Consider the following 26,291-nt stretch of genomic DNA (forward strand, 5'->3'; position numbering starts at 1 on the left):
CATAGAAACAAAAATATTGGAAAGGAGGGGCTGGCCTAGTGGCACAGTGGTTAGGTTCGTGCACTCCACATTGGCAGCCTGGGGTTCACATCCTGGGCTAAGAACTACACACCGCTCGTTGGGCCATGCTGTGGCGGCATCCCACATACAAAATAAAGGAAGACTGGCACGGATGTTAGCTCAGGGACAATCTTCCTCAAGCAAAAAAGAGGAAGATTGGCAACAGATGTTAGCTCAGGGCCAATCTCCCTTACCAAAAAAAAGAAAAGAAAAGAAGAAAAATTGGAAAGGAACACCCAAAATGTTTACCATGGTCATGTTTGGGTAGCATGTTAGTAGTAGTCTTCAGTTACAAGTGACAGAAACCCACCTAGCCTGACTTAAGCATTAAAAAAAAAAGAAGAGGGGGGTAAAATTTCTTGGCTTCATAATTTAAATCTTTTAGGCATGGCTGGATTCAGGGGCCCAAATAATGTCATCAGGACCCATTCATTCTCTCTCTCTCCATCTCTCAACTTTCTTTCCTCAGTAACCCCAGTTAACATTCCAGCATACTTCCCGTGACTGACTCATTGGCCCATCCTGGGTGGCAGGTTTGTCCCTGAACCAGTCTCTGTGGTCAGGAGGATGCCTTGTTCAGATTGGTCATATGTGGGTCTTATGCCCATCCCTGGTGTTGGGTCAGTCCCACCCAAACCATGTGGACCTACAGTAGGGGAGAGCTGTCTCCTGAAAGAAGGTCTAGGTGTCATCATCAGAACTTAAAGAGGGGAAAGGACACTCCAGGCAAAAGCAGGAGCCAATTGCCGGTGATAAAACGGAGTCATTCTTTTTCTGTTTAAAAAGTTCTTCCTTAAATGTTTCATCGAATTTACCGGTAAACCCATGAGCCTGGAGTTTTCCTTAGGAAAAGGTTTTTGATTATGAATTCAATTTTAAAAAGATTGGGCTGTTCAGATATTTTATTTCATCTTGTTTCAGTTTTGGTAAGTTGTAGTTTCCAAGGAATTTGTCGCTTTTGTCTAAGCTATCAAATTTATTGTTCATGATATTCCTTTCTTATCCTTTTAACGTGTGTGTGTGATCTGCAGTGAGTTCCCCTCTTTATCATTCCTGGTATTGACTGATAATTCGTATTCTGTCTCTCATCACTCCAGCTGGGGCTTTAGCAGTTGTGTTGATCTTTTCAAAGAACCAGTGTTTGGTTTTGTTAAATCAAACAAATAGTTTGTTTTCTGTCTCGTTTATCTCTGCTCTCACCTTTGCCCCTTCCATCTGCTCACTCTGGCTTTATTTTTACCTTCTTAGGTGTAACCTTAGGCCGTTGATTTAAAATCTTCCTTCTTTTCTAATATGGTTATTTAAAGTTATAAATTACTTTCTAAGCGTGTCTGCATCTCACAAATTTTGACATCCTGTATTTTTATTATTACAGTTTGAAATATTTTCCAATTTCCCTTAGGATTCCTGCTTTGATCTCTGGCTTATGTGGAAGTGCCTTATATGATTTCCAAGTCCTTGGGCTTTTTTTCTGATTATTAATATAGCTATGCCAGCTTTCTTATGCTTGCCAATTGCATGGTACTTCCGTTTCCATTCTTGCATTTTTTCTACTTTTTCTTTTTTCTATCTATGTTTTTATATTTACAGCATGTCTCTTGTAGATAGCGTATAGTTTGGTCTTGCTTTTCTATCCGGTATGACAATTTCTGTCTTTGAACTGGAATGTTTAGTCTATTAAACTGAATGTAATAATTGATGTGTTTGATTTAGGTCTATAATGTCATTATTTGTTTTTTGTTTGTTTCCGCTGTTTTTTGTTTTTCTTGCCTACTTTTGGCACGGTTGAATATTTTTTAGAATTCCATTTCAATTTCTGCATGTACTAATTTTTAAATCAGGAAAATAATTTCAAGGAGTCTCATCAGTGCACTTAGCAGTGACGCCCGTTTTCCTTTGTTCTGGCAGGATAATGAGAGCCCTTGCGAAAGCTGGAGTGCCTGTTCCCAAAGTTCTTGGCCTCTGTGAAGACTCAAGGTAATGTTCAGATTGATTTTTTTTATTGCGTATTCAGGCTGCAGAGGAGAAAAGCCCATATATGGTTGGTATACTAACTCAAAGTGCAATTTGCCAGAGTAAAGACAAATAAAATTTGGGTAGGAGAGAAAAGAGACTTTATAGCAACCTCCCCTAGAAGTTCCCGAATCTTTATCTTGAAAGAGAAAGAGGGGCCGGCCTGGTGGCGCAGCAGTTGAGGGTGCACATTCTGCACTCAACACACGCAAAAAAAAAATAATAATGAAATAAAACAGATGGCTGAAATCTTTAAAAAAAAAAAAGAAAGAGAAAAATACCTGCTTTTGTGAGAATTGATAGAGAACATCTTTTTTAGCATTCTAAAAATATAGATCTGTTTAGTTTCATGTTGTTTGCCTTTGTTAATTTTTTGTTGTAATCTTTCTGAACTTTTTTTAAACTGCTTTGTAATATGCTTTTTGAGTCTCTTTTTTCTCAACTTTTTAATTATTGTTATTATTTTTTGAAATATTTTTTCTTCACCTTGATTTGGGTTTCATTTGCTCTTCTCACTCTAACTTCCTAAGATGGAAATGTAGGTTATTGATTTTAGATATTTCTTTTTTTTTTGAGGAAGATTAGCCCTGAGCTAACATCTGCTACCACTCCTCCTCTTTTTGCTGAGGAGGACTGGCCCTGAGCTAACATCCGTGCGCATCTTCCTCTATTTTATATGTGCAATGCCTGCCACAGCATGGCTTGACAAACAGTGCATAGATCCGCGCCTGGGATCCAAACTGGCGAAACCTGGGCCACCAAAGTGGGGCATGTGAAGTTAAACGCTGGGCCACTGAGCTGGCCCGTCAACTTTTTAATTATGAAAATTTTGAAACATACAGAAAAGTTGAAAGAAGGAAAAAATAGTATAATGAGCACCCATTTACACTTCTAAATTAAAACGTTAACATTTTGCCACATTTGCTTTCTATCTATCTGTATGTATGCATATGTGTACTGTATATATGTGTGTGCGTATAATATATATAAAATAATTTTATATAAATAGTAATCATTACATAAAATAATTTTAGAAAATAATTACTTTATAAATATTGTATAGAATAAATAAGTATATTTTATATATATATAAATTATTTTTGGCTGAACCTTTCAAAGTAAGTTGCATACATCTCCTAAGAATAAAGACATTTTCTTTTATAATCACAGCAGCATTATTACGCTTAAGATAATTAACAATAATTTAATATCTAGCCCATGTTCAAGTGATGATCAGCAGTTATAATGGTGAACTTTCAAAACAACTTTTTGGAATAGTAAACTGATTTCTAGTAGTGACTAATACATGGATTAATGACATTTTGGTGTGTCCCTTTAATACTATAGGGTGGTATATGTGCCATCCATATTACTGGATAAAGATAAAAATAACGATAAGAAGAAGGGATATTTCTTGAACCCTCATTGGAACCAGACATGAGTGCCATGCACTCCATATATATTTACTCCCTTAATTCTTTTTTTTTTTTTTTGAGGAAGATTAGCCCTGAGCTAACATCTGCCACCAATCCTCCTCTTTTTGCTGAGGAAGACTGGCCCTGAGCTAACATCCATGCCCATCTTCCTCTACTTTTTTTTTTTTCCTTAAAGATTGGCACCTGGGCTAACAACTGTTTTATCTCCCCAAACCCCCCCTGTACATAGTTGTATATCCTAGTTGTGGGTCCTTCTAGTTGTGGGACGTGGGTCACTGCCTCAATGTGGCCAGACGAGCGGTGCCATGTCCGCACCCAGGATCCAAACCCTGGGCCGCGGCAGCGGAGCGCACGAACTTAACCACTCGGCCATGGAGCTGGCCCTGTTACTTTTTTTTTATATGTGGGGCACCTGCCACAGCGTGGCTTGCCATGCAGAGCCATGTGCGAACCTGGGCCACTGAAGCGGAATGTGCGAACTTAACCGCTGCACTGCTGGCCAGCCCTGCCCTTAATTCTTACAACTACCCTTTGAAGTTTACAGATTGAAAAAACAAAGCTCAGAGAGGGTTAGGAAGTCTCTCAGGATCGCACTGCTAGGAAGGGCAGAGATGGGATTTAAACCTGGTTCTGTAGGACTCAGGCCCCTTCCCTCAACGTGCAGCTCTCCTGTACTATTGCACTTCAGCCAGTTCCACGGCTGCAAGTGGACTGGAGAGAAGAGCGGTGTGCTGGCAGAGAAGTCCAGACAGGGCTGTGCCGGGGGACTGGTCTGGCCAGGGGGTACTTCTAACCCCCCGTGCTTGTGTGCAGAGGAAGAAGCACATGTCCGGTGCTCTGAGTTTGCGCTCCTTCCCCAGCACTCAAAGCGTCCATACAGGACAGAAAGAGCGGTGCCAGGACTCGCAGCCTGCCGTGTTGTGGGCCATGAAACACCCTGTCTGTGTCCCTCCCAGGATCGTCGGCACCCCCTTCTATCTGATGGAGTACTGCCCAGGCCTCGTCTACAAAGACCCCTCTCTGCCAGGCTTGGAGCCCAGCCAGAGGAGGGCCATATACACGGCCATGAACAGAGTCTTGTGCCAGATTCACAGCGTGGACCTCAAGGCCACCGGCCTGGAAGACTATGGGAAGCCTGGTGAGCAGGAGGCCGCCTGTCTTTTGCGCTGATTGATTCCTCATTCGTGCCTCTGCTTTTAGGGTTTGCACAGTGTCAGGGTGCTAACGTACCAAGCGCTTGCTAAATGTGAGGTGGGCTTATTAGCTTCCTACTTGCAAGTCCAGTTCCCGTTTGATGGAGGTGTCGCTTTTGTAGACATTTTGTCCTGGGATAGATCCTGTCACGGACAACAGAATCTCTCTTCTCTGCAACTTTTATCTCACTAGATCATTTAAATCTTACTTTTCTCTGATACAGACCGACGGTATTTAAGATACTTACTTCTCCATTTTTCACCCTTCCTCCTAACTGTTCTTCTTTTTTTCTTTTTTTTTTTGAGGAAGATTAGCCCTGAGCTAACATCTGCCACCAGTCCTCTTTTTTGCTGAGGAAGATTGGCCCTGAGCTAACATCTGTGCCCATCTTCCTCTACTTTATATGTGGGATGCCTGCCACAGCATGGCTTGACAAGTGGTGTGTAGGTCCACACCCGGGATCTGAACTGGCAAACCCCAGGCCTGCTGAAGCGGAACGTGCAAACTTAACTGCTGCACCACCGGGCTGGCCCCCCTCCTAACTATTCTTTTCAACAGGGATAGATTTTTTAATTGCCATTATGCCCAGGGTGTTTTGTTGATATAGTTTGCTTCTGCCTTTTTTTAATGTCTGAAAGTTCCAGTTGCTCCTCATCCTTGCCAGCATTTGGTATTGTCAGGTTTTTTCTTTTTTTTTTTAAAGATTTTTAAATTTTTTTCCTTCCCAAAGCCGCCTAGTACACAGCTGTATATTCTTAGTTGTGAGTCCTTCTAGTTGTGGCATGTGGGACGCCACCTCAGCGTGGTCTGATGAGCGGTGCCGTGTCCGCACCCAGGATCAGAACCAGTGAAACCCTGGGCCGCCCAAGTGGAGTGCGTGAATTTAACCCCTCGGCCACGGGGCTGGCCCCCTTTTTTTTTTTTAAGTCAGGTGTATTGAAGTGTAGCGTTCTGTGAATTTTGACAAACACACACAGTTTTATAACCATCATCACAATTGTCTTAATGCCTTTGCACAAAAACTTTAGCACAAGCCCAAGAATTTCACTTCTTCTGCCCTGCAGAGTTCAAGGTTATCTGACTCTTGACCAGGGTGGATTCCTGGCCATCGTCAAAAACAGTCTCTCAGCTAAGCTGTACTTTCTTCTTTCTCTGCTTTTGACCAAAACGTGCCTGTTTTCTGTAGGACTCTATCCAAGGCTACAATCTATGTCCAGTGTCCATCCTCTTCTTAACACGTTTCTGCCGAGTTCCCTGAAGTTCTACCACTCACAGGTGCATGATCCGAGTCTCCGTAACTAACAGTTGGAGACACTTTGCTCCAACGAGCAGGCTTGCTGACTTCCCAGCCCAAACTGAGGGGTCCTCCACCCTCCCAAGTGCAGTCAGCTCCATGTCATCCCCTTCTATTCCAACCTCTTGACCAGAGATACAGATTCAGTCGGGGTCTTGGTGGTCGCATTGGGGAATATGCTAAAAATGTATTTGTTTATCTGAAATTCAAATGTAACGAGGTCTCCTGTATTTTGTCTGGCAGCCCTAGTGACCAGTAAAAGGGCCAGAAGGCAAAGACAACAGATGTTGCCTATATTGATCCATTGTTTCAAGATGGAAAGAGCACTGGGCCAGAAGTCAGATGCTAGGTTGTCGAGTGACCTTGGGCAAGTCACATTACTTTGTCATAGTTTTCTCAATGGTTAGGTTTCTGTACAAAAGCCCTGCCCTGCCTCCCTCACAGGGCTGATGTGAAAAGCAGATGATGGCAGCCGTCGCAGTGCTTTGAGTGAAGACAGCCTCATGCAGATGGAGCACTGGGCAGTGAGCCATCCTGCCCTGGAGAGAGAGCAGCTTAGGAAGGCTCTCTCATGTGCTGTCTGAGTGGACCCTTTGCCTTTTATTTTTTAAGTGGACTGTTTTGATGCTCTTGCCACTGACTTCTTAGCATGAAGACACAAAGCAGAAATCTGGTGTGATTTCATGTGACCCAAGCCAGCTTCCTGGGCAACTGGCTGTGTTTTGAGCCTGATAGCCTAAAGTGGCTTCATCGTATTTCAGATTCACTGATCCAGCTACAGGGACGTCAGATCTTCCTTTTCAAGAATCCTGCAATTTCTCAAGTTATGTCAGGAACCCAGCTGCTGGGCGGGGCATTGGCTATATTTAGATACTCCCATTTGTGTAAAATGGAGTATATTTGAATAAATTTAAATATTTGAATAAATTTACATGTTTGCTTGCACAAGTGAAGAAAGACTCCAAAAGGATACCTAAGAGATGGGTCATGTGGGTTTCCTTTGGGGAAAAAGAGCTGAGTGGCTGGGCAGAAGGGTGGGAGAAAGACTTCACTGCATTCCCTTTTGTCACTTTAATTTCAAGCCATGTGAATGTATTATCTATTCAAGAGAACACATTTAAATTTGTTTAAAAAAAGGGGAAAAAAGCACACAAACATGGTTTTTAATCAAAAGAGCCTTTTGACAAAGACCCGTTAGGTACAGTCTAATTATCACAAAGAAGCTTTCCACTAAGGACCTGCAGGGAGCACAGGGTCTTCTTTTCTCATCCCAGAGGGGCAGGCGCTTTGGGAAGGACATTTCAGCGCCTTGGCGGGCCTGCTCGGGACCAGCGGCCAACAGAGCCAGAGGGACAGCTGCATTTGCTTCCCACGAGAAGCGGATGTGTGCAGCCGGATTGGTGGGTATGGGGTGGCCGGGGGTCCCAAATCCATATAGGAAATTTTCCCGAGAGTCTTCTTCCTGAAAGGCTCAGTGCCTGTGGTTTTTGTATTGGACTTCTTATGAGAATTTTCAAACTTACAGAAACTTGAAATAGTACAATGAATAAATACCCACTATTAATTTTAACAATGGTTAACTTTTGCCATATTCACTTATCTGTCTCTCTCTCTCTGTCTAAATATGTATCTGCACAATTAACAAAGTCATAGAGACCATGGGGCTGTCCCGGTGCCACAGCAGTTAGGTGTGCACGTTCTGCTTCTCGCTGGCCCCGGGGTTTGCTGGTTCGGATCCTGGGTGTGGACATGGCACCGCTTGGCAAGCCATGCTGTGGTAGGCGTCCCACATAAAGTAGAGGAAGACGGGCATGGATGTTAGCTCAGGGCCAGTCTTCCTCAGCAAAAAGAGGAGGATTGGCAGCAGATGTGAGCTCAGGGCTAATCCTCCTCAAAAAAAAAAAAAATGTTGTAGAGACCGTGACACTTCACTCCCAAATATTTGTGTGTATTTCCTAAAAATAAGCATATTCCCCAATCCCATTACCACATCCAAGAAAATTTACCATTTTACTAGAATATCTAAAACCCAGTCCATATTTAGATTTCCTCCTTATCCCTGGAATATCTTTTTTATTATTACTTATTTTTGTTTTTGTTTTTGCTGAGGAGGAATGGCCCTGAGCTAACATCTGTTTCCAAGCTTCCTCCATCATTTTGTATGTGGGACACCTCCACAGGGTGGTGGGTGAGTGGAGTGGGTCCCTACCCAGGTTCCAAACCCACGTACCCAGGCTGCCGAAGCCAAGCACACAGAGCTCTAACCACTTGGCCACAGGGCTGGGCCCTCCCCTGAATATGTTTTATAAGTGGGTTTTCTTTTTCCCAAATCGGTGTCCGATCAAGGAATCTAGAATAATCCCTCCTCCTACCTGTTTTTTTAAGTGAATTTTTTGAAACGCCAGCCAGTTGTCTTATAGATTTGTCTGTTAGCTCCTTATGGTTTCATTTACTGCTTTCTTCTATTTCCTATGACTCTTGAGAACTAGAAACTAGTTCTTTTTTTTTTTTTTTTAAAGATTTTATTTTTTCCTTTTTCTCCCAAAGCCCCCCGGTACATAGTGTATATTCTTAGTTGTGGGTCCTTCTAGCTGTGGCATGTGGGATGCCGCCTCAGCGTGGCTTGATGAGCAGTGCCATGTCCACGCCCAGGATCCGAACCAGCGAAACCCTGGGCCGCTGGAGCGGAGTGCACAAACTTAACCACTCAGCCACAGGGCTGGCCCCTAGAAGCTAGTTCTAAAGGCTTGATTTGTTTTGGGTTAAATTCTTGTGGATTTTGGTCTCCATCTCTCATGGCTCAGCTGAAGGGCAGGTATCCAGAGGCTTCACGCGTGCATGCAGTGGACTGCACAGAGGGAGCTTGATCTCTCCATCCTCGTCTTTAAAACCTTCGGCCTCTGGAACCATTTTTCTCTCCGATGAGGGGTGAAGGCTTGGCTCAGAACCAGAGACCTATACATTGTTTATTCATTATATTAATAGTGACAGTTAACAATTGACAATAATAATGGCCAGCATTCATTGAGCAGCCTTGTGTGCCAGCAGTGTATGTGGCCTGCTGTATGTGGATGTCATGTAGACTTCACAACAGTCCTATGAATATGGGTGTCAGTGTACGCACACAAATAAAGCAGTGGAGGCCAGAGGGGTTAAACCCATTGAAGACCTTGACTGTGAGCCAGGTTGACTCTAGAACTCCTGCCGGTGTCTGGTCCCAGATATAGCTTGCAAGTTTCTCAACTGTGCTGTCTCTTGGGTTTCTTAACAAACAACTAAACGGTGATAGCACATACTCATGTACTGCTTACTGCATGCCAGGAACAGTTCCAGGGGCTTTACATATTTTATCCTCCCAGCAACTCTAAGAAGACCATCTCATGGATAGTGAAACTAAGGCACAGAGAGGTTAAGTAACCTGCCTGAGATCACACAGTTAGAGAATGGCAGAGCTGAAATTCCGACCCAGGCAGTCCATGCTTTTAGCCAACCACTGTTGTTTAACCAAAAGGAATTTATTAAAAGCTGTTAGGAAGCTCATAGGATCTCTGAGAGGGCCGGGGATCAGGCTTAGAGTCCATGTGGCCGGGAACAGTGCCCAGATCACACTGATCCAGCCAGGACAATACAGCTGGGAGCTTCCACATGGGGGTGACAGGAGCACCATATGGGAAGTTCTCCATCATAGGAAGATGATGCCACAGAGCAGTACAGAGGGTTTCACTGCACTGGCTAATTTTCAAAATGTTTGGAGGTTGTTGAAATGGCCCACCGTGTTCTACTCCTCTTTCCCTCAGGGGACTATATTCCACGCCAGGTGCAAACGTGGATTAAGCAGTATCGAGCCTCAGAAACCAGCACCATCCCGGCTATGGAGAGGCTCATCAAATGGCTGCCGCTGCACCTTCCCAGGCAGCAGAAGACCACGGTGGTGCATGGGGACTTCAGGTAGACACGGCCCGAGGAGGGGTGGATATTGTGATGGGGAAATGATGGGAAGGGCGCTTGAAGGGGAAACGAAGCAGCTTGTCTTGGCCCGTCTTACGGCTGAGTGTTCCCGTTACGAAGGACCTGCCCGTGCACGGCCTTTTAAGGCACGGTTCTCAGCCTTGGCACTGTTGACGTTTTGGCCCAGTTCTTTTTGATGGGGGCTGTCCTGTGCCACTGCAGGAGTTAATACCAGCCCTAGGTCTGAAGGTGCGAGTGTGTGCTCCAGTCATTACTACCGCATAACAAACTCCTTCAAAACTGCGTGGTGATCAACAGGGACAGCAATTATTTTGCTCATGTTTCTGCTGTCTGGGGACAGGATAGCTTGTTTCCACTGGGGTGGCTCTCAGGCTGGGGGCTGGAATCACCCGAAGGCTCACTCACATGCCTGGCCCTGGGGCAGAGAATTCATGAATGGCCGGGTCCTCAGGCCTCCCTCCCTGTCTCTTTGTGGTCTCTCCAGCATGGCAGCTTCTGGGTAGCTGGACCTCTTACCTGGTGGTTTGGGGCTCCAAAGGTGTGTGTTCCAAGAGAGAGAGGGCTGGGCGGGAGCTGATCACCTGTTCTGACCTAGTCTCGTGAGTCACTCAGCATCACTTCCACCTGCATTCTATTTGTTATTCTTTAGCGAGTTGCTTCAAGGGATGAGGAGTAAGACTCTCCCTTTTGTGGCAGGAGTGTCAAAGAATTGCAGACCTGTTTGAAAACCCTCACAGGGAAGGAGTAATTACCAGGACCTGGGGAGGGTAGCTGTGTGGAGAGGGCCACCTGACAAAGCTGAGGCCCTCAGCTGTCTGCTGAGAGGGAGCTGGGGGGATAAATAACCAGGCCCTATTCCCATCTCCTGCTGCTGTCTCCCATTGGCTGAGCCCAACGGAGCCAGAGGGCAAAGGAGCTGATGCAGGCAGCCCACAGCTGAGGCTCCGGGGCGCAGAGGGGCCGAGAGGGTGGGGAGTGCATCTGGAGGGGCAGACGGAATACACCCAGCCCAGAGTCCACCCCACTGCTGTTCCCCTAGAGCTGTCTCCATTCCTTCTGTGGCCCATTCAGGCTGGACAACCTGCTGTTCCATCCAGAAAAGACCGAGGTGCTTGCTGTCCTTGATTGGGAACTTTCTACCTTGGGCGACCCCCTTGCTGATGTGGCCTTCAGCTGCCTAGCTCACTACCTGCCATCCAGTTTTCCCATCCTGCGAGGTAGGAACTGCTGCTGGGGGAGAGGCGGGGTGGAGCCAGCTCCATCCTCACAGCGCTGGGGCAGGCTCTGCTGAAGGGGGTTGTGGTGGGGCTGGTACGTGGCCTGAGGCCCTGGAACACCTTCCCGTCACAATGCGGGAATGGGTATAGCATGTATTTTAAGTGAGGAGCGTGTGTGTCTAGGCACCTCTTATGCTTTCATCCAACTAACTTCTATCTGGTTGTTTAAATTAGAAAAATACAAATTTATTTAAAAATTTTAGAGCCAAAAGAAAATAGTTAAAGTCATCAGTAGTCCCAGAGATAACCACTGCTGACATTTTCTTTTTCTCATCTTTTTTATGTGTATACATACATTTTTTTAAACAAAAATGTGATTAGAGGACTTTATGACCTGCTTTTTTTCACTTAATTATATACTTTGGACATGTTTTCATGCCATTAAGTATTTCTTCTACAGCTCATTTTTAATGTTGGCATAGAATTTTATTGTATAGAATTAACTTAATCAAGATGTTTGGTTTGATTCCTATTTGGATATTTAATTTGTTTCCAATTTTTTTAATGTAATTTTCCCTGCTCCCACAAAAATACAGTGAACATCTTTGTAGTAATATCTTTGCCTACATATTAGGTATACTCCTAGCAATGGGATATATCACATACTTCCAAACCGTGAAAATGGTACAAATGAAGCATTTCAGTGAACTTTTTATTGGTTGTAATCAGCTTTTTCATAGTTTGATGGGATCTTGCTTTCAATATCATTTTTTCTCAAATAACTGATGGAGAATAATATGCATCCACCCTGAACTGTGGTCCTGAGAGAATTGGAGGCCCCTCGTGCCCTCCTTTCCTGCCAATTTAGTCTGAAACTTTTAAGAGCCAATTTGTGAATAATAGCTTCGTGCCTGGAGTGCAGCCATCTCGGGGAGGAAGAGCAGTAAATAAGGAGCTAACCCTTTGAACTATTGTGAAGCTAATTTCCCAGGGAGGAAGTGATTTGCAGAATTTAAATTCTTGCGGGCCACAGGGGAGTGTGGACGCAGTGACTGCCCGGGCCTGGCTCTGTCTGTCGCCTCAGGTTTGAGTGACTGCGATGTGACTCAGCTGGGCATCCCCACCGCAGAGGAGTATTCCAGGATGTACTGTCGGCACACGGGGAGCCCTCCCATCGAGAACTGGAACTTCTACCTGGCTTTCTCCTTCTTCCGGGTGGCGGCGATCCTCCAGGGCATCTACAAGCGCTCGCTCACAGGTGGGGGTGGCCTGAGTTCCAGCGCGAGGCTTCTCCCCCTGGAGCCCTCCCGAGGCCTCAGAGGCTTTAGAGGGACCTGTTTGGCCAGAATTCTACCAGATTCAGTTAATTCAACCATTTGTCGTTAAGGATATATCATATATAGTCTTTAAAGTATTTATACTTGTTTTTTTAATTATTAAAATGACATACAAACAATTTTTACAGTAAAAGCATACATGATAAGAACCCAGTCATATAGAAGAATATAAAATTACTTTCCTTTCTTAGCACCATTTCTTGAAGCTGCTGTTAAGAGTTGCTTGGGGGGCCGGCCCCGTGGCCGAATGGTTAAGTTCATGCACTCCGCTTCAGCGGCCCAGGGTTTCATAGCTTTGGACCCCGGGTGCGGACATGGCACCACTTGTCAGGCCATGCTGAGGGGGCGTCCCACACAGCACAACCAGAGGCACTCACAACTAGAATATACAACTATGTACTGGGGGTACTTTTGGGAAAAGAAGAAGGAAAAGAAAAAAAAGAGGAAGATTGGCAACAGATACTAGCTCAGGTGCCAATCTTTAAAAAAAAAAAAAAGAGTTTCTTGGGACTCCCAATTTTTTCTGTATATCTGTCTTCTCTCTCTCTCTCCAATTTTTACAAAAATGTGAGCACCCTACATGTATTTCTCAGTACCTTGATTTTTGAATTTTTTATGCTTAAGAATTCCTATGAAATATTTGTGTCTACATTCATATATATATGATACTTATCATATATATATTTAACAACTATATGAGGCAAATTTCTTGCTTTTTTCCACTTAACAGTATTTCATAGAGACCTTTCCACATGAATATGTACAAGTCTGCATCCTTCTTTTTGGGTTCTATAGCACGTTCCACTGTATGGCTATGCTGGAATCTATTTACCCACTTCCTCTATTGATGCATATTTGGATTATTTGCAGATTTTTGCAGTCCCAAATAGTGGTTGGTGAACATCCTTTCTTACACATGTGTGAATATATCTGAAGGATAAATTCCCAGAATTAGAATTGCTGGGTTAAAAGTATGTGCATTTTAAATTTTTGTAGATGTTACCAAATTGCCCAGTAAGAGGATTGCTAAAGGCGAAAAGGGATTGTTGTATTTTTTTTGATGGTGCTTTCACATACATGGGACAATACTTTATGGAACTAGCTGGGAGTTCTAGGTTGTATCTCGTAAGTTTGAACTTTGGAGAAGACGAGTTAAGTATTGCTGCTTAGAACTGACGGCGGGGTGGGTTGGGTGTGTCTATGCGTGTACACCTCAGAGTGTTTACACGTACATGCGGGGATGGCACAGTGTTATTAGTTTTCATTGTAAATTTTATTGGGTAGCAGATGAAATAATCTATATCATAAATTATTTGAGAAGATAGAAAGGCAGATTAAACTTTGCTTCCTTTGTGGAAAGGAAAGCAAGCAGATAGAATCCGTGAAGAGCCCTCGAATTGTGACGAATGCAGTAGCATTAAGTACCCCTAGATGCTCACGTTATAATCTTGAAATTCCATTCCCACCAAAAGGAACCAGGCCTTCTTGGGGAAGTGGCTGATTTCATGTCAGGGCAGGGTATCTATAAGATGAACCTGGAACATCTAGTCGTACCAGAAAGCCAGGAAGTTGTCAAAGACTGGCAGGGTTTTCGCTAAAGGACTCGGGAGCCAACCTGAATAGGCCCCTACTTGGTAACGATAGGGAGCGTGGATGACCAATAAGGATGGTAGCTGAAATGGATGGAAACACTTCAAGTGTGTTTAAATCCATGAGTAAAAAGTGATACTAAAACAGAGAGACAAAGGCTCATTGTGACTTTGGAGGATGCGTAGGGAAGCAACCCATTATTCTGAAAATCAGTAAATAAAGGAAAAAAAAACATCAAGCATTTATCCCACCTTTCCTATACAAATTATATCTCAGGCTAACCAAATAATTGATGAAGGAAAGTTTCTGTTTAGAGAATCATCCCGGACAGATTGATAGAAGTGGCACATCACCAACTTGCCACCCCTAATGCATCAGTGCATCTGGAAAATAAGCATCAGTGGTGCCAGCATCACCCAGAGAGACAGCCAGACATTCCAGGCCTCCTGATACTCCCCACAGTTGACCCTGGATCTGACCAAGTGTCTAGTGGGGACTTCGAACTTACAGGAAATGCAGGGTTTCAAGGAATGTGTTAAACAGCACCACTGAGGGACAGCCACTCACACAGTCCAGACTCTGGGACTCTTCACAAGGCAAACAATTCAGTTTCTTCAACAAATAAATTTCGAGGGGAAAAAAAGATGAAAAAGGAATCTATAGATTGAAAGGGACTTAAAAGACACATCATCCAATTACAGTGTTTGGACCTTATTTAGATCCCTGTTTGAAAAAACAAATTATAAAAAAAATTTTAACATCTTTTTTTTTTTTAAAGATTGGCACCTGAGCTAACATCTGTTGCCAATCTTCTTTTTTCCTTCTTCTTCTTCTTCTCCCCAAAGCCCCCCAGTACACAGTTGTATATTCTAGTTGTAGATCCTTCTAGTTGTGGCATGTGGGACGCTGCCTCAGCATGGCTTGATGAACTTAACCATTCGGCCATGGGGCTGGCCCCTAAAAAATTTTTTTTATGAGACAGTCAATGAAATTTGAGGGGTCGGCCCTGTGGCCAAGTAGTTAAGTTTGCACACTCTCCTTCGGCGGCCCAGGGTTTCACCAGTTCGGATCCTGGGCATGGACATGGCACCGCTCATCAAGCCATGCTGAGGTGGTATCCCACATGCCACAACTAGAAGGACCCACAACTAAAAACATACAACTATGTACCGGGGGGCTTTGGGGAGAAAAAGGAAAAATAAAATCTTCTAAAAAAAAAGAAATTTGAATTCTGACTGGATAGTTGATGATATTAAAGGAGTCATAGTTAACTGTTTTTTAAATGTGATAATAATGGTATTGTGTGTGTTTTTTAAGTCTTTGTTTTTAGACGTAAATGAAATATTTATAGATGAAATGATCCGTTTGGGATTTACTTCAGGAAAATCCAGAGCAGGCGGGGTGGAGATGGCAGAGGATGAAACAAGAATAGCCTTGGTGATTGTTGAAGTTGAGTGGTAGATACCTGCAGGCTCATTCTCCTCTTCTTTCTACTATTGTCTAGCTTTGAAGTTTTCCAAAATGAAAAATTCAAACGAAAGGCAAGTAGAAAGAACCCCAGCAGTGGATTTGCTGGTACCATGGGGACATCTTAGCTTCGCAGTCCTCCACACCCTGAGCTTGCTGGCAGCCTATTGCCCTCAGGCAGGTTGCCATGTTCCGAGAAAGGCCGTGCAGTAGGGAGTAGATCATTCAGTCTCCATGTCTGAGCCTCTCCTAAGCCGGGGACTGTGCCAGGTGGTACTGGTGGTACAGAGTAGAACAGTGTCCAGAGAAAAGTCAACGCAGAGTATTTCTAGTTTGACCCTCCCTGAGTTGAGATAGGGGTCTTGATAAGCACTTCTTGGAGACGATATTTTCCCTTCTTAGAGCATCAGCTCTGAGTCACTATTTCTGAATTTTTGTTACGGCTTTGCAATGGAAGCTAACCAGAAACCTTTAATTAAGCAGAATGGCTGCTAGGTCCAGCGGATGAGGAACAGGCCTGATTGCCTGTGCAGATTTTCTAGTTCTGCTCCAGTGCCTGGGGATAGCTGAGTCGATTTTGAACGATCCATTCAGGAATCTCAACACCCGTAAGACCCACTGGATTGTCCTCATTTGCCTATCAGGAAGCCCTTTGACAGTCCCTAAGGTCCCGTGAGCCCCTGCCTTAGCTTTGTGCTTCTCTTGGCTTGGAGGTAAAGCCCCCGTGTTTGCCAGCACACAGAGAGCAGCTGTGCTGGCCTCTGAGGCTCTGCCCCTCCCATCCTGGTTGTGCGCTCCCTCCCTCCCTCCCACCTGGGAAGCCAGCCAGACATACTGGGAAGTGGCTTAGTTTTCTCACATAAAAACAGCAAAATCCACTTTTTGAAAGAATAGTATAAAAACATTCAATGAGGGGAAATAAAAACCCAACTATATGAACACAAATATTATTTCTGTACATTTGTCTTCTCCAATTAGCTGTTAAAGTCACTTTTCTATTTGAACAGTTGAGATATTTGGTATTGCCCTGGGACGTGGGGTTTAGAGAAGGATCATTAGTTTCAAAGGCATCCTTGCTCTGGTGTCACTCACAGACTGGGACAGGGAGAACAGTGACCAGAGGCCTGGGGACCGAGTCACAGTCTGTACCAGCCCACCCCAAGTATCATTCGTTAATAAGTGGATGCCGAAGTCTAGATTTCTTATAGATGGCTGTGAAATTCTAGAAAGGAAAAAGCGCTTGTGACTGCAACTTAGCAGGACGCCAGTGATGTGGTCTCTTCTGCTGGGACTACATTTGGGAAAATATACTGAAAGTGATAGCTTTAAATCAACCCACGCTCATACAAGTGACTTTCCAAGAGACAAAGAAAGCAGCACCCTGAGAGCAAGATCCAATTAAGGAGATGAAAATTAAGAAAACTCTTGATACTCTGTTTTTTTTTCTGCTTTTTCTCCCCAAATCCCCCCAGTATATAGTTGCATATTTTTTTTAGTTGTGGGTTGTTCTAGTTGTGGCATGTGGGATGCCGCCTCAGCATGGCCTGATGAGCAGTGCCATGTCCATGCCCAGGATTTGAACCGGCACTTGTGCCCCTTGGCCCTCACTGCATCTGTGGCTCAGGGAAGGGGGCTGCCTCGTTCCTGACTGACCGCCCCAGGGCCTGGGTCCATACCCAGCACCCAGAAGGTGTTGAGTGAAGACTTGTTGAGGTCCACTGGTCTGCGTTCTCTGCTATGTAGCAAACAGATTTGGTTCTTAATTTGTCAGGAATAGTGTAATATCTTTAACACCAAAGCTGCATGAAAATGGCTCTTTTGAGAACTACCACCAGACCATGGCAGGAGCCAGAACAAAAATCGGCCTCTGCAAAGATCAATTTATTGATACAAAGAGAGTGAGGAAAAGTCTTTTTAGAACATGGAAATGCTAAAAATAATCCCAGAGAGCCAGCAGTAAAAAAGCCCACTATAAGGAGACAGTATACACACAACACCGTGGATGGCTCTCAGGTGCGGTACGCACACTGAAAAGACCCTGGACCCTATGACGTATGTGTTTATGTGACCTTCCAGAGAGACAAAGTGTAGGAATAGAGGTCAGTGTGGCCAGGGGCTGGGGGAAAGGGTTGGGCACAAAGGACACCATGGAAATTTGGGGCTATGGGAATATTCTGTATCTCGATGGCCGTGGTGGTTAGCTGACTAAACGCACAGAATTGTACGCTTTATAAAGAGAGTGTATGTACACTATACCTTAATTAAAGACATTTTTTAATCCCTTTTTTAAAAAGTCTTTATGTGTGTATTAAAATAAGAAAAAACAGTGGGGGTGTGACTAGAGTGAGCCCTGTGATGCTGGTAATGGTGTCAATCTAGACAAAATGGTGTCCAGAAACTAGCCATTAATCCCGTCACCTGTGACTGTTCCTGTCAGTTTCATAGCAGGGGCCGTCCAGGATACTGCAGGGCTTCCTACAGACCGCCGGTGACAGCAGAAGTGATTGAGGGTGTTCCTCATTTAATTTAGGTTATTTAGGAAAAGAAGAGGTAAAGAGCAGGGAGCAAGCCAACTGAGTTTGACTTCTGGCTCCCAGCCCACTCGTGTGAGCTTGGGCCCTCTAAGACCCAGATCCTGTCTGTAAGGTGGGGATTAAAACGGCCGTATTGCTGTAGGAGCTCAACGGGCTATAGTGATACCTGTACAGCACTGAGCACCGTGTCTGGTGTATGGCAGGGGCTCAGCAAATGCTGGTAGCTGCTGATACAGTGATGTTATCACGTGTTAGTGTGGTTAAGGGTCGGTTGGGAGCAATCACTGTCTGTCTTTGCTTCTGCTTAGGCCAAGCAAGCTCAGCAACCGCAGAGCAAAGTGGGAAGCTGACTGAATTTACGTCTAACCTGGCATGGGATTTTGCAGTCAAAGAAGGGTTCCGACTTTTCAAAGACATGCCAGCCACAAAACCGTTAATGAGGTCCTACCACACGTGGGCTGGTCCACAGTCCCGGCTGCACACCCCAGGCACCAGGAGTTATGTGTCGATTCCAGAAGCTTCCCCAGCTCGTGCCTCAAAGGGAGCTCTGGTTATCTCTCCAGAGGGCCTCTCCCCACCCGTCAGGGAGCTGTATCAGCGGCTGAAGCAATTTATGGAGCGACACGTGTACCCCGCTGAGCCAGAGCTGCGGAGTCACCAGGCCTCATCAGAGAGATGGACCCCTTCCCCGCTGGTCGAAGAGCTCAAGGTAAGGCATCCTGTTGAGAGTTGGCAGGACCTTGTTAACATGGCAGAACCTCAGCTCGTCCACCGGACACATCTGCTCCCTCACCAGGCAGTGAAGAGACAGGAGAGTTGAGTTGAATTGTCTTTGCTTTCCATCCTCGTCAGAAAGAGCCAGCTCTAGATGATGCAGTGTTCGCTTCCTTGCTCTTTCTGTGTGACTGTGTCACGGCCAGAGGGGCCAGAGAGCTCAGCCCAGCAGAGGAATGCTGTCTGTGGTTTATAACCCCAGGGCAGGTGGCCTTATTTTATGTGTATTTTAACTATATAAATTTGAAACAGCATGATATAACATACATCAATTAATAAAGTTGCTCTTTAGGGCCAGCTCCAGTGGCCTAGTGGTTAAGTTCAGTGCCCTCTGCTTTGGTGACCCAGGTTCAGTTCCCGTGCACAGACCTACACCACCCTGTTAGCAGCCATGCTGTGCTGGCCCACATACTAATAGAGGAAGATTGGCATGGGTGTTAGCTCAGGGAGAAATCCTCCTCAGCAAAAAATAAAAAAGTTGCTGTTCAAAGAATCCACAACATCAAAACTAAAAGGTCAAATCAACTGTAAACTGTGTTTATGCTGGTGACACGTGGTGACACCACTTTAGCTGATAACAGAAAAACCTGCTATTCTTTGTCAGGATTAGCACATATTTTGCCTATGATGCAACCATCGTCTGCTTTTTAAAAAAAAATCTTATCTAGTTACAGATAAGATAACTGGATACAAACCTTTTTTCTAGTTACAAAACTTATTGCAAAATAACCAAAGCTCAAACATGACGAGAATAGAAAGAGTTCATGACATGGAAAGAAAGAGTTCTCTCAAATTCTCCGCCCTCTGACGTGAGCACTGTCAACAGTTTGGGGAATGGGGCCCCCAGCTCCTTTCCCCTGTTACATGCTGACATATCTTGTTATCGTTCCTATGTTGTAATGCACTCGTTCTGTAGATTCGCATCTCCTGCTTGCTTATTTAATGATACATCAGCTTCCCAGGTCAGTGCCTGGAGATCGATCTCTGAGGGGCTCTGCCTTGTGGGTGCACTGTAATTTGTCTGTCCTTTGGCTGAGGGACGCTATGGGTGTCTCAGTCGGCAGTCTAGGTCACTCTGGGTCACTTACGCAGCAAAGGACGTTGTGTAGCTGCTACCAAGGACAGGGAGGCGGAAGACCCAGCTTTAGAAGACAGTAGAAGGCGAGGAAAGGCAGGCCCCGGGCAGCGTGGCCAAGGCTGTTCCAAGAGCAGCTGGCTGGGAGGCCTCTCCTGGATGCTTCCTTAGGACGCGGAGTTTGTGGTGGGACTTTTCCGCTAGCCGGGTGTAGGTCCCATGCCCACAGCTTCATCGCCGGGAAGCAGAGAGAAGGAGGGTGTCTCTGTCCTTCACTGTCTGCAGTGGGAGACTTGGCCTTGACCCCACAAATTTATACAGTGACAGAGTCCCCCAGAATAAGAAGAGGGTTTGGATCCTGTGCAAGCAAGGTGCATCGAATGCTGTTACATACTTCTGGGTACATTTACTGTTTCTACAGGAGAAATTCTTTTAAAATACTGGTCCAAGAATGAGAGGATTTAGAGTTTTAATAAATATTGCCAAATTTTCGTCAAAAAAGGTGCTTACCAGTGGGGCCGGCCTGGTGGCACAGCAGTTAAGTTTGTATGTTCTTCGGTGGCCCGGGGTTCACCAGTTCGGATCCTGGGCGCAGACCTACGCACCACTTGTCAAGCCAGGTGTCCCGTATATAAAGTAGAGGAAGATGGGCACAGATGTCAGCTCAGGGCCAATCTTCCTCAAAAAAAAGGTGTTTACCAATCTATGCTCCCATCGTTTACATTTGAAATGCCCTTTCCCCCACCGGCTGGCCAGCATGCTTAATCCTCGCCCATCTGATATAAGCCCGTTGAGGGCACAGAAGCATTGGAAAAGCAAACGCTTGTGCAGCAAATGCCACCAGACTCTAAAATGAATGCCTAGAAAAAACCTAGATGAGAGAACATTCTACTTCTAGTTATACCTGAATGAGAATCATAATGATAACTAAGATTTGGAGTAGAGTGGTAAAATTGTAGTTCATGGCTTTTAATCCAAAGTGTCATTACTACCATAAATGAGAAGAAGGGGCTGGCCCAGTCGCAAAGTGGTTGGGTTTCTTTGCTCCACTTTGGCAGCCTGGGGTTTGCAGGTTTAGATCCCAGGCACAGACCTAGTACTGCTTGTCAGCCACACTGTGGTGGCATCCCACATGCAAAATAGGGGAAGATGGGCACAGGTTTAGCTCAGGGACAAGCTTCCTCAAGCAAAAAGAGGATGATTGGCAACAGATTTTGGCTCAGGGCCAATCTTCCTCACCAAAAAAAAAAGAGAGAAGTATTTGACCATTTACACTGCATTTCACAAATCCTGTGAGGTAAGCATTATTAACGTTGCTGTAAAGGGAAGCAAATAGATTTGTCCAGGGACACAGCTAGAAATAATAGCACCTGGATTCAAATCCCAATCTTCTAGGCTCAAATTCTGTGGGGTTTTCCCCCCATCCCTCAGGATGATTTTATTCATTTCCTTATGCTGCCTCTTCTCAGAACTCCCTTGCTTCCACTCCTCCCTTCCCATCCTACTTTATTGGTTCCAGTTAATCCACCCTTCTCCTTGGTCACTGTACTCTGAGCTAATTAGCTTAACACAAACACAAACATCAGGCCAGCTGGTACCCTCCCAGTCAGAAGAAGTAATGATGATTACATCCGTAATCACTAATATTGAGTGCAGCCCACCAGCTTCTATGTCAGGCACTTTATATTCTATGTGTTATTTAATTTTCACAACAGCGCAGTGAGGTGGATGTTGTGGACATTGGTTGGGTTTGAGCTGCCTAGTGTCCCTTCCCCTTTCTCATGGTAGCAGCACCCCAATTTCATTTGGGGGCATCCCTCCCCCACTTTGGATACTGCATGGCAGAACTATCAGTGAAGGTGCCAGCCCAGCCCTCCCTGGCTAGGAAGTGGGCATGTGAGCCAAGCTAGGCCAGCCCGACTGTCCCTTTCTGGAATTGTAAGAGTGAGCAGTGTTTTCAAGACAGAAAACAGTTGGCACTCACCCATTCCACAGCCGGGGGACCCCAGCAGGACCGCTGAGTGTCCTTTCCTCTCGCGATCCTCCAGGCTGGCCGGGTTCCTGTCCCGTTCTGAGCTTCATTCTCTAATCTGAGCTCCTGCACACTTTCACTTCCTTGTTTCCTTTACTTAAGCCACAGTCCATTTCTCTTGCTGCAGCTCAGTAGTCCTGATGGAGCGGGTGGTCACATCCCATTCACAGATAAGGAGACTGATACGTGGAGATCCAGTATCTTGACCAGTCTCCCCGCCAGGTGTGGAACGGCTGGGTCTGAACCAGGCAGTCTGTCTGAAGGCCTGAGCTCCTGACCCCCAGGCCTGACTTCCTAGTTATGTGGCCAGGAGCTGCGTTCAGGAACCCAGGGTCACTTGTGCCAGGAACAAAGCTGTGGCTCATAAAGGAAGCTGGCTCAGGGTATCTGCTTTTGCACCATATCAAAGCAGCAGAGGCTGCAGCCAGATGTCCTGGGCCCGGTTCCCATCAGGCATACTAAAGGATCCTTCAGTCTCCTGTGTTCACGGCTCATGTTCTCGGAAGACTTGTCATGATAACAATAGTAATGCTAACGGTGATGGAACGTGGGCTATGTGGGGGTGTCTGGGCCATGAAGACGGGGAGCGAACTGATTGCTGCTGTCACTGCTAGGACTTCGCCATCCCTGGGCCAACTCGTGTTTATCCCACTCACAGATCTGCAGGTTTTATATCCACCCTGACAGTGGAGACTCATTATTTTTGGCACACGCTTCATTTTTGGCTGTCTACCTTCTTCCCTCCAATCCCTTTCATTATTTTCCACAGGCCAAAATAAAATTAAATCATCTACTATGCTTCCCTGATCTGTTTTCCCATGACAGGAGAAAGCCAAGACCGAAGGACTTTGGAATCTTTTCCTACCCTTGGAGACTGACCCCGAGAAAAAATATGGAGCAGGACTGACCAACGTCGAGTATGCCCATCTGTGTGAGCTCATGGGCATGTCTCTGTATGCCCCTGAGGTACCTTCTTTAGAGTCTTCCTCAGCATGCGAGACTATCCTAGTCTTCCATAAGAACAGTCACCCTCTTGGGGCTGGCCCGGTGGCACAGCGGTAAAATGTGCACATTCCACTTCGGTAGCCCGGGGTTCACTGGTTTGGATCCAGGGTGCGGACATGGCACCGCTTGCCAAGCCATGCTGTGGTAGGCGTCCCACATAGAAAGTAGAGGAAGATGGGCACAGATGTTAGCTCAGGGCTGATCTTCCTCCAAAAAAAAAAAAAAAGAACAGTCACCCTCCTACACTGATAGGGTTCCCTCTAGCTTGCATGGGATTCAGGAGCACTGATACAAACTTAAACTTCTTCTAATGAGAGAGGACAGCTACAGGCATGAGTCTGGAGCCAGAGCAAGAAAGCAGCTCAGAATGGGAGTCTTCTGGGGAAGATGGGAGCCGTGTGAGGCACGACCCTGGCTGGCTTCCCTGAGTCTCCCACCCACTATCTCCAGTCTCCTTTGTCTGAACCACAGAGGTCCATGGCTGGGCTTTAGGTGCTCTGAGCTACTATATCCAAAATGTTGCGGGTCTGTGCATTTCTCTGGGAAGAGGAAGAACTTTCATGATGGTGTCAAAGGGTCTGTGACTTGGGAGGAGCCCTGGTCCATCACTTCGGAGGTATTTGAAGTTTTAATATGGACATGGAACTCAGGGTTCTTCCTTTTCTCCTTTTCAGATATTTAACTGTTCTGCTCCAGACACAGGGAACATGGAGCTTCTGGTACGCTATGGCACTGAGGAGCAGAAGGCCCGCTGGCTGATTCCGCTGCTGGAGGGAAAGGCCCGCTCCTGCTTTGCTATGACTGAGCCCCAGGTACCTGGCCTGAGGCTCCACCCACAGGGCCTCTTCTTTATCAGGCCAGACCTTCCCAGACCTCATCTGGGCTCTGCCACATAGCGAACGTGGACCCTTGCCAGCTCTAAGCAGAATGTACTCTCTCACTCAGGTTGCCTCGTCGGATGGCACCAACATCGAGTCTTCCATCAGAGAGGAGGAAGGCTTCTATGTCATAAATGGTCACAAGTGGTGGATCTCAGGTATTTGGCCTGAAATTCAGTTACACTTCAGCAGGTCTGTTTTGATAAGCCTTGATAAGCCTGTCTCTCTGCCCTGCTGTTGTCTGGGAAACAATGGTTGGGTCAGTTTCCCCGGCTGACGCAAAGGAGATTCTGTCTCTGTGCTCCCAGCAGAGGCAGCAACCCTAGGAGACCCAGAGGTTCTACGTGGGTTGCTGGATGACCATACATGTGACAGACTCTAGGAATCTCTCATTAGCTCCCCACTCTCTTCGTTCTGCTTAAGTGTCTCCCTTTGGAAAGGCAGAAGGTCACTTCCTCAGTGGCTAGATTGGGTGTGCCACAGCAGAAGAGCTAGTGCTGATTCCGCCATTAACACATTAACACTGTAGAGCCCTCCATAAGCGCTGTGTGGACCTCACCGAGTCCCCACACCTCCCCTGGAGGTACACATTATTATCCCCAGTTTACAGAGGAGGACACGAGAACAGAGAAGTGACTTGAATCTCTTGCTGAAGGTACTAGCCCCTGCTAGCAAGTAGGGGATCCTGAGTTCAGGATTTGCCTGATTCTGAAGCCTGTGCCCAAAGCCATTATGTTTACACCACTTGCAGGAACAAAGCAGAACAGGCTGCCAGTGAAAAAGTAGCAGTTTTCAGCTTCTTGTCTTTAAATTATGTTTTCAACTGTACATGGTGCTTTTTTAAAAAATTGCTCTTATGGTGTTGGATTTATTCCTCACTGGGATGAAAATCAACATCTTATTTCTGGTCAAGAACTTGCACGTACTTAGCTGAATAAGGGAAGTCTTAAAGAGCTCTGTCTGCTTTCTGGCTTCAGCTTTCCTGGGCCAGGACTGCATCTGTAAAGAGATCTGATGGCCCTGGCGTCAGATGATGGGGGTCTGTCTCTCTCCTTTCCTGGCAGGCATCCTGGATCCTCGCTGCCAACTCTGTGTGTTTATGGGAAAAACAGACCCGCATGCCCCACGCCACCAGCAGCAGTCAGTGCTTTTGGTTCCCATGGATACCCCAGGGATAAAAATCCTCCGGCCTCTGACGGTGTATGGGCTGGACGATGCGCCAGGTTAGTCCCCTGGGAGCAGCTCACCTTCACGTGTGGGGCTGGGCCTGGGGACATGGCTTTGGGCAGCCCTTGCTGTAGCTCAGGACACAGCACCTCTAAGGGTATGTGACATTTGGAGGGCCACATGCTGCTGCATTTGATTTCCATATGTGAATATCAACCATGTAGGCAAATTCCAGACAGGCATTTATACTTTTTTTTCCTCCTTTACATTTAGAAGATCAGCAGGAATCTGAGAGAAAGAGGCCACAGAGGAGAGAGGCAGGAAGTGCAGTGCAGACCTCTCCTAGATGCCAGTGGACAGCTGACCTCCAGACCTGGAGGTCCCCTCACAAGGCCTCTCTGCTAACGATGTTCAGTTTTTACTTTCAGTGTTCCCATGGGATCACTACATTTTTAGAGTCACATACCACTAGGGAGTGTCAGCCTAAGGTGGAGTCATTGTGTTTTATAAAAGGAATGGCCAACCATTTGTGTGACAGTGTAAATCATTGTCTTTTCCATCTTTAACAGCCTCCTCCTGCCCCTGCCCCCTTCAACCACGTCCCAGTTAGAAGGTTACTAAAGAGCAGGAATATTGCCAGTAGATGACCTGAACTGAGGCAGGGGATACACACATCCAAGGAAAACGGCTAGGCAGATCGCTCAGGGGAAACCATTCGGGTCTTTCAGGTGGCCATGGCGAAGTGCTGTTCGAACAGGTGCACGTGCCCAAGGAGAACATGATCCTGGGCCCGGGCCGAGGCTTTGAGATTGCCCAGGGCAGACTGGGTCCCGGCAGGATCCATCACTGCATGCGGCTGATTGGGTACTCGGAGAGGGCCCTGGCGCTCATGAAGGCCCGCGTGAGTGCTTCCCCCAGCACCCGATCTGACCCGGAACCAGCTGTCTGTTTCGCTATCAGACCTCAAATCCTAACTGTTTTCTGAGAGCCAGCTTAGGTGAAGCAAGGTGATGTTCTTGCCAAGAAGCTGTGGCCCTGTCTTCGCTTTGCATCTGCTACTTTGCTGAAGTTTGAAATTCAGAACAGAATGGACCTCACTCTGTTGAGGTGACCAGAAGGAAAAGGCCTGGCTCTGCGGCAGCAGAGGGCAAGGTTCCAAGGTTCAAAAGGTCATGGGCTGCTGACGGCTGTTCCTGCTACTCACTCACCTTTAAAAATCAGATACCAGGGAGCACCTGTGCTGGTGGCT

General features: G+C 46.0%; 1 protein-coding gene across 9 annotated transcripts in view; it reads left to right on the forward strand.

Moving 5' to 3' along the window:
* The window catches only part of ACAD10 (acyl-CoA dehydrogenase family member 10), a 50,771-nt gene that overhangs the window by 20,552 nt on the left and 3,928 nt on the right, over window positions 1-26,291 (forward strand). For 7 of the 9 annotated variants that reach the window (XR_011505334.1, XM_014858664.3, XM_070516066.1 and 4 more), the window contains 11 exons: window positions 1,969-2,037; window positions 4,466-4,647; window positions 9,795-9,945; window positions 11,038-11,183; window positions 12,268-12,441; window positions 18,420-18,820; window positions 22,818-22,958; window positions 23,672-23,809; window positions 23,943-24,033; window positions 24,940-25,098; window positions 25,771-25,943. Coding sequence is in view for 8 of the 9 variants with exons in the window: in XM_014858664.3 (XP_014714150.1) it covers window positions 1,969-2,037; window positions 4,466-4,647; window positions 9,795-9,945; window positions 11,038-11,183; window positions 12,268-12,441; window positions 18,420-18,820; window positions 22,818-22,958; window positions 23,672-23,809; window positions 23,943-24,033; window positions 24,940-25,098; window positions 25,771-25,943 (1,825 nt within the window). In the remaining variant the exon portion in view is untranslated. The remainder of the gene's footprint in view (window positions 1-1,968; window positions 2,038-4,465; window positions 4,648-9,794; window positions 9,946-11,037; window positions 11,184-12,267; window positions 12,442-18,419; window positions 18,821-22,817; window positions 22,959-23,671; window positions 23,810-23,942; window positions 24,034-24,939; window positions 25,099-25,770; window positions 25,944-26,291) is intronic. The other 2 variants (XM_070516063.1, XM_070516062.1) reach the window with 1 other exon arrangement.

The sequence above is a fragment of the Equus asinus genome, chromosome 8 (assembly GCF_041296235.1).
Source record: "Equus asinus isolate D_3611 breed Donkey chromosome 8, EquAss-T2T_v2, whole genome shotgun sequence".
NCBI classification, from domain to species: domain Eukaryota; kingdom Metazoa; phylum Chordata; class Mammalia; order Perissodactyla; family Equidae; genus Equus; species Equus asinus.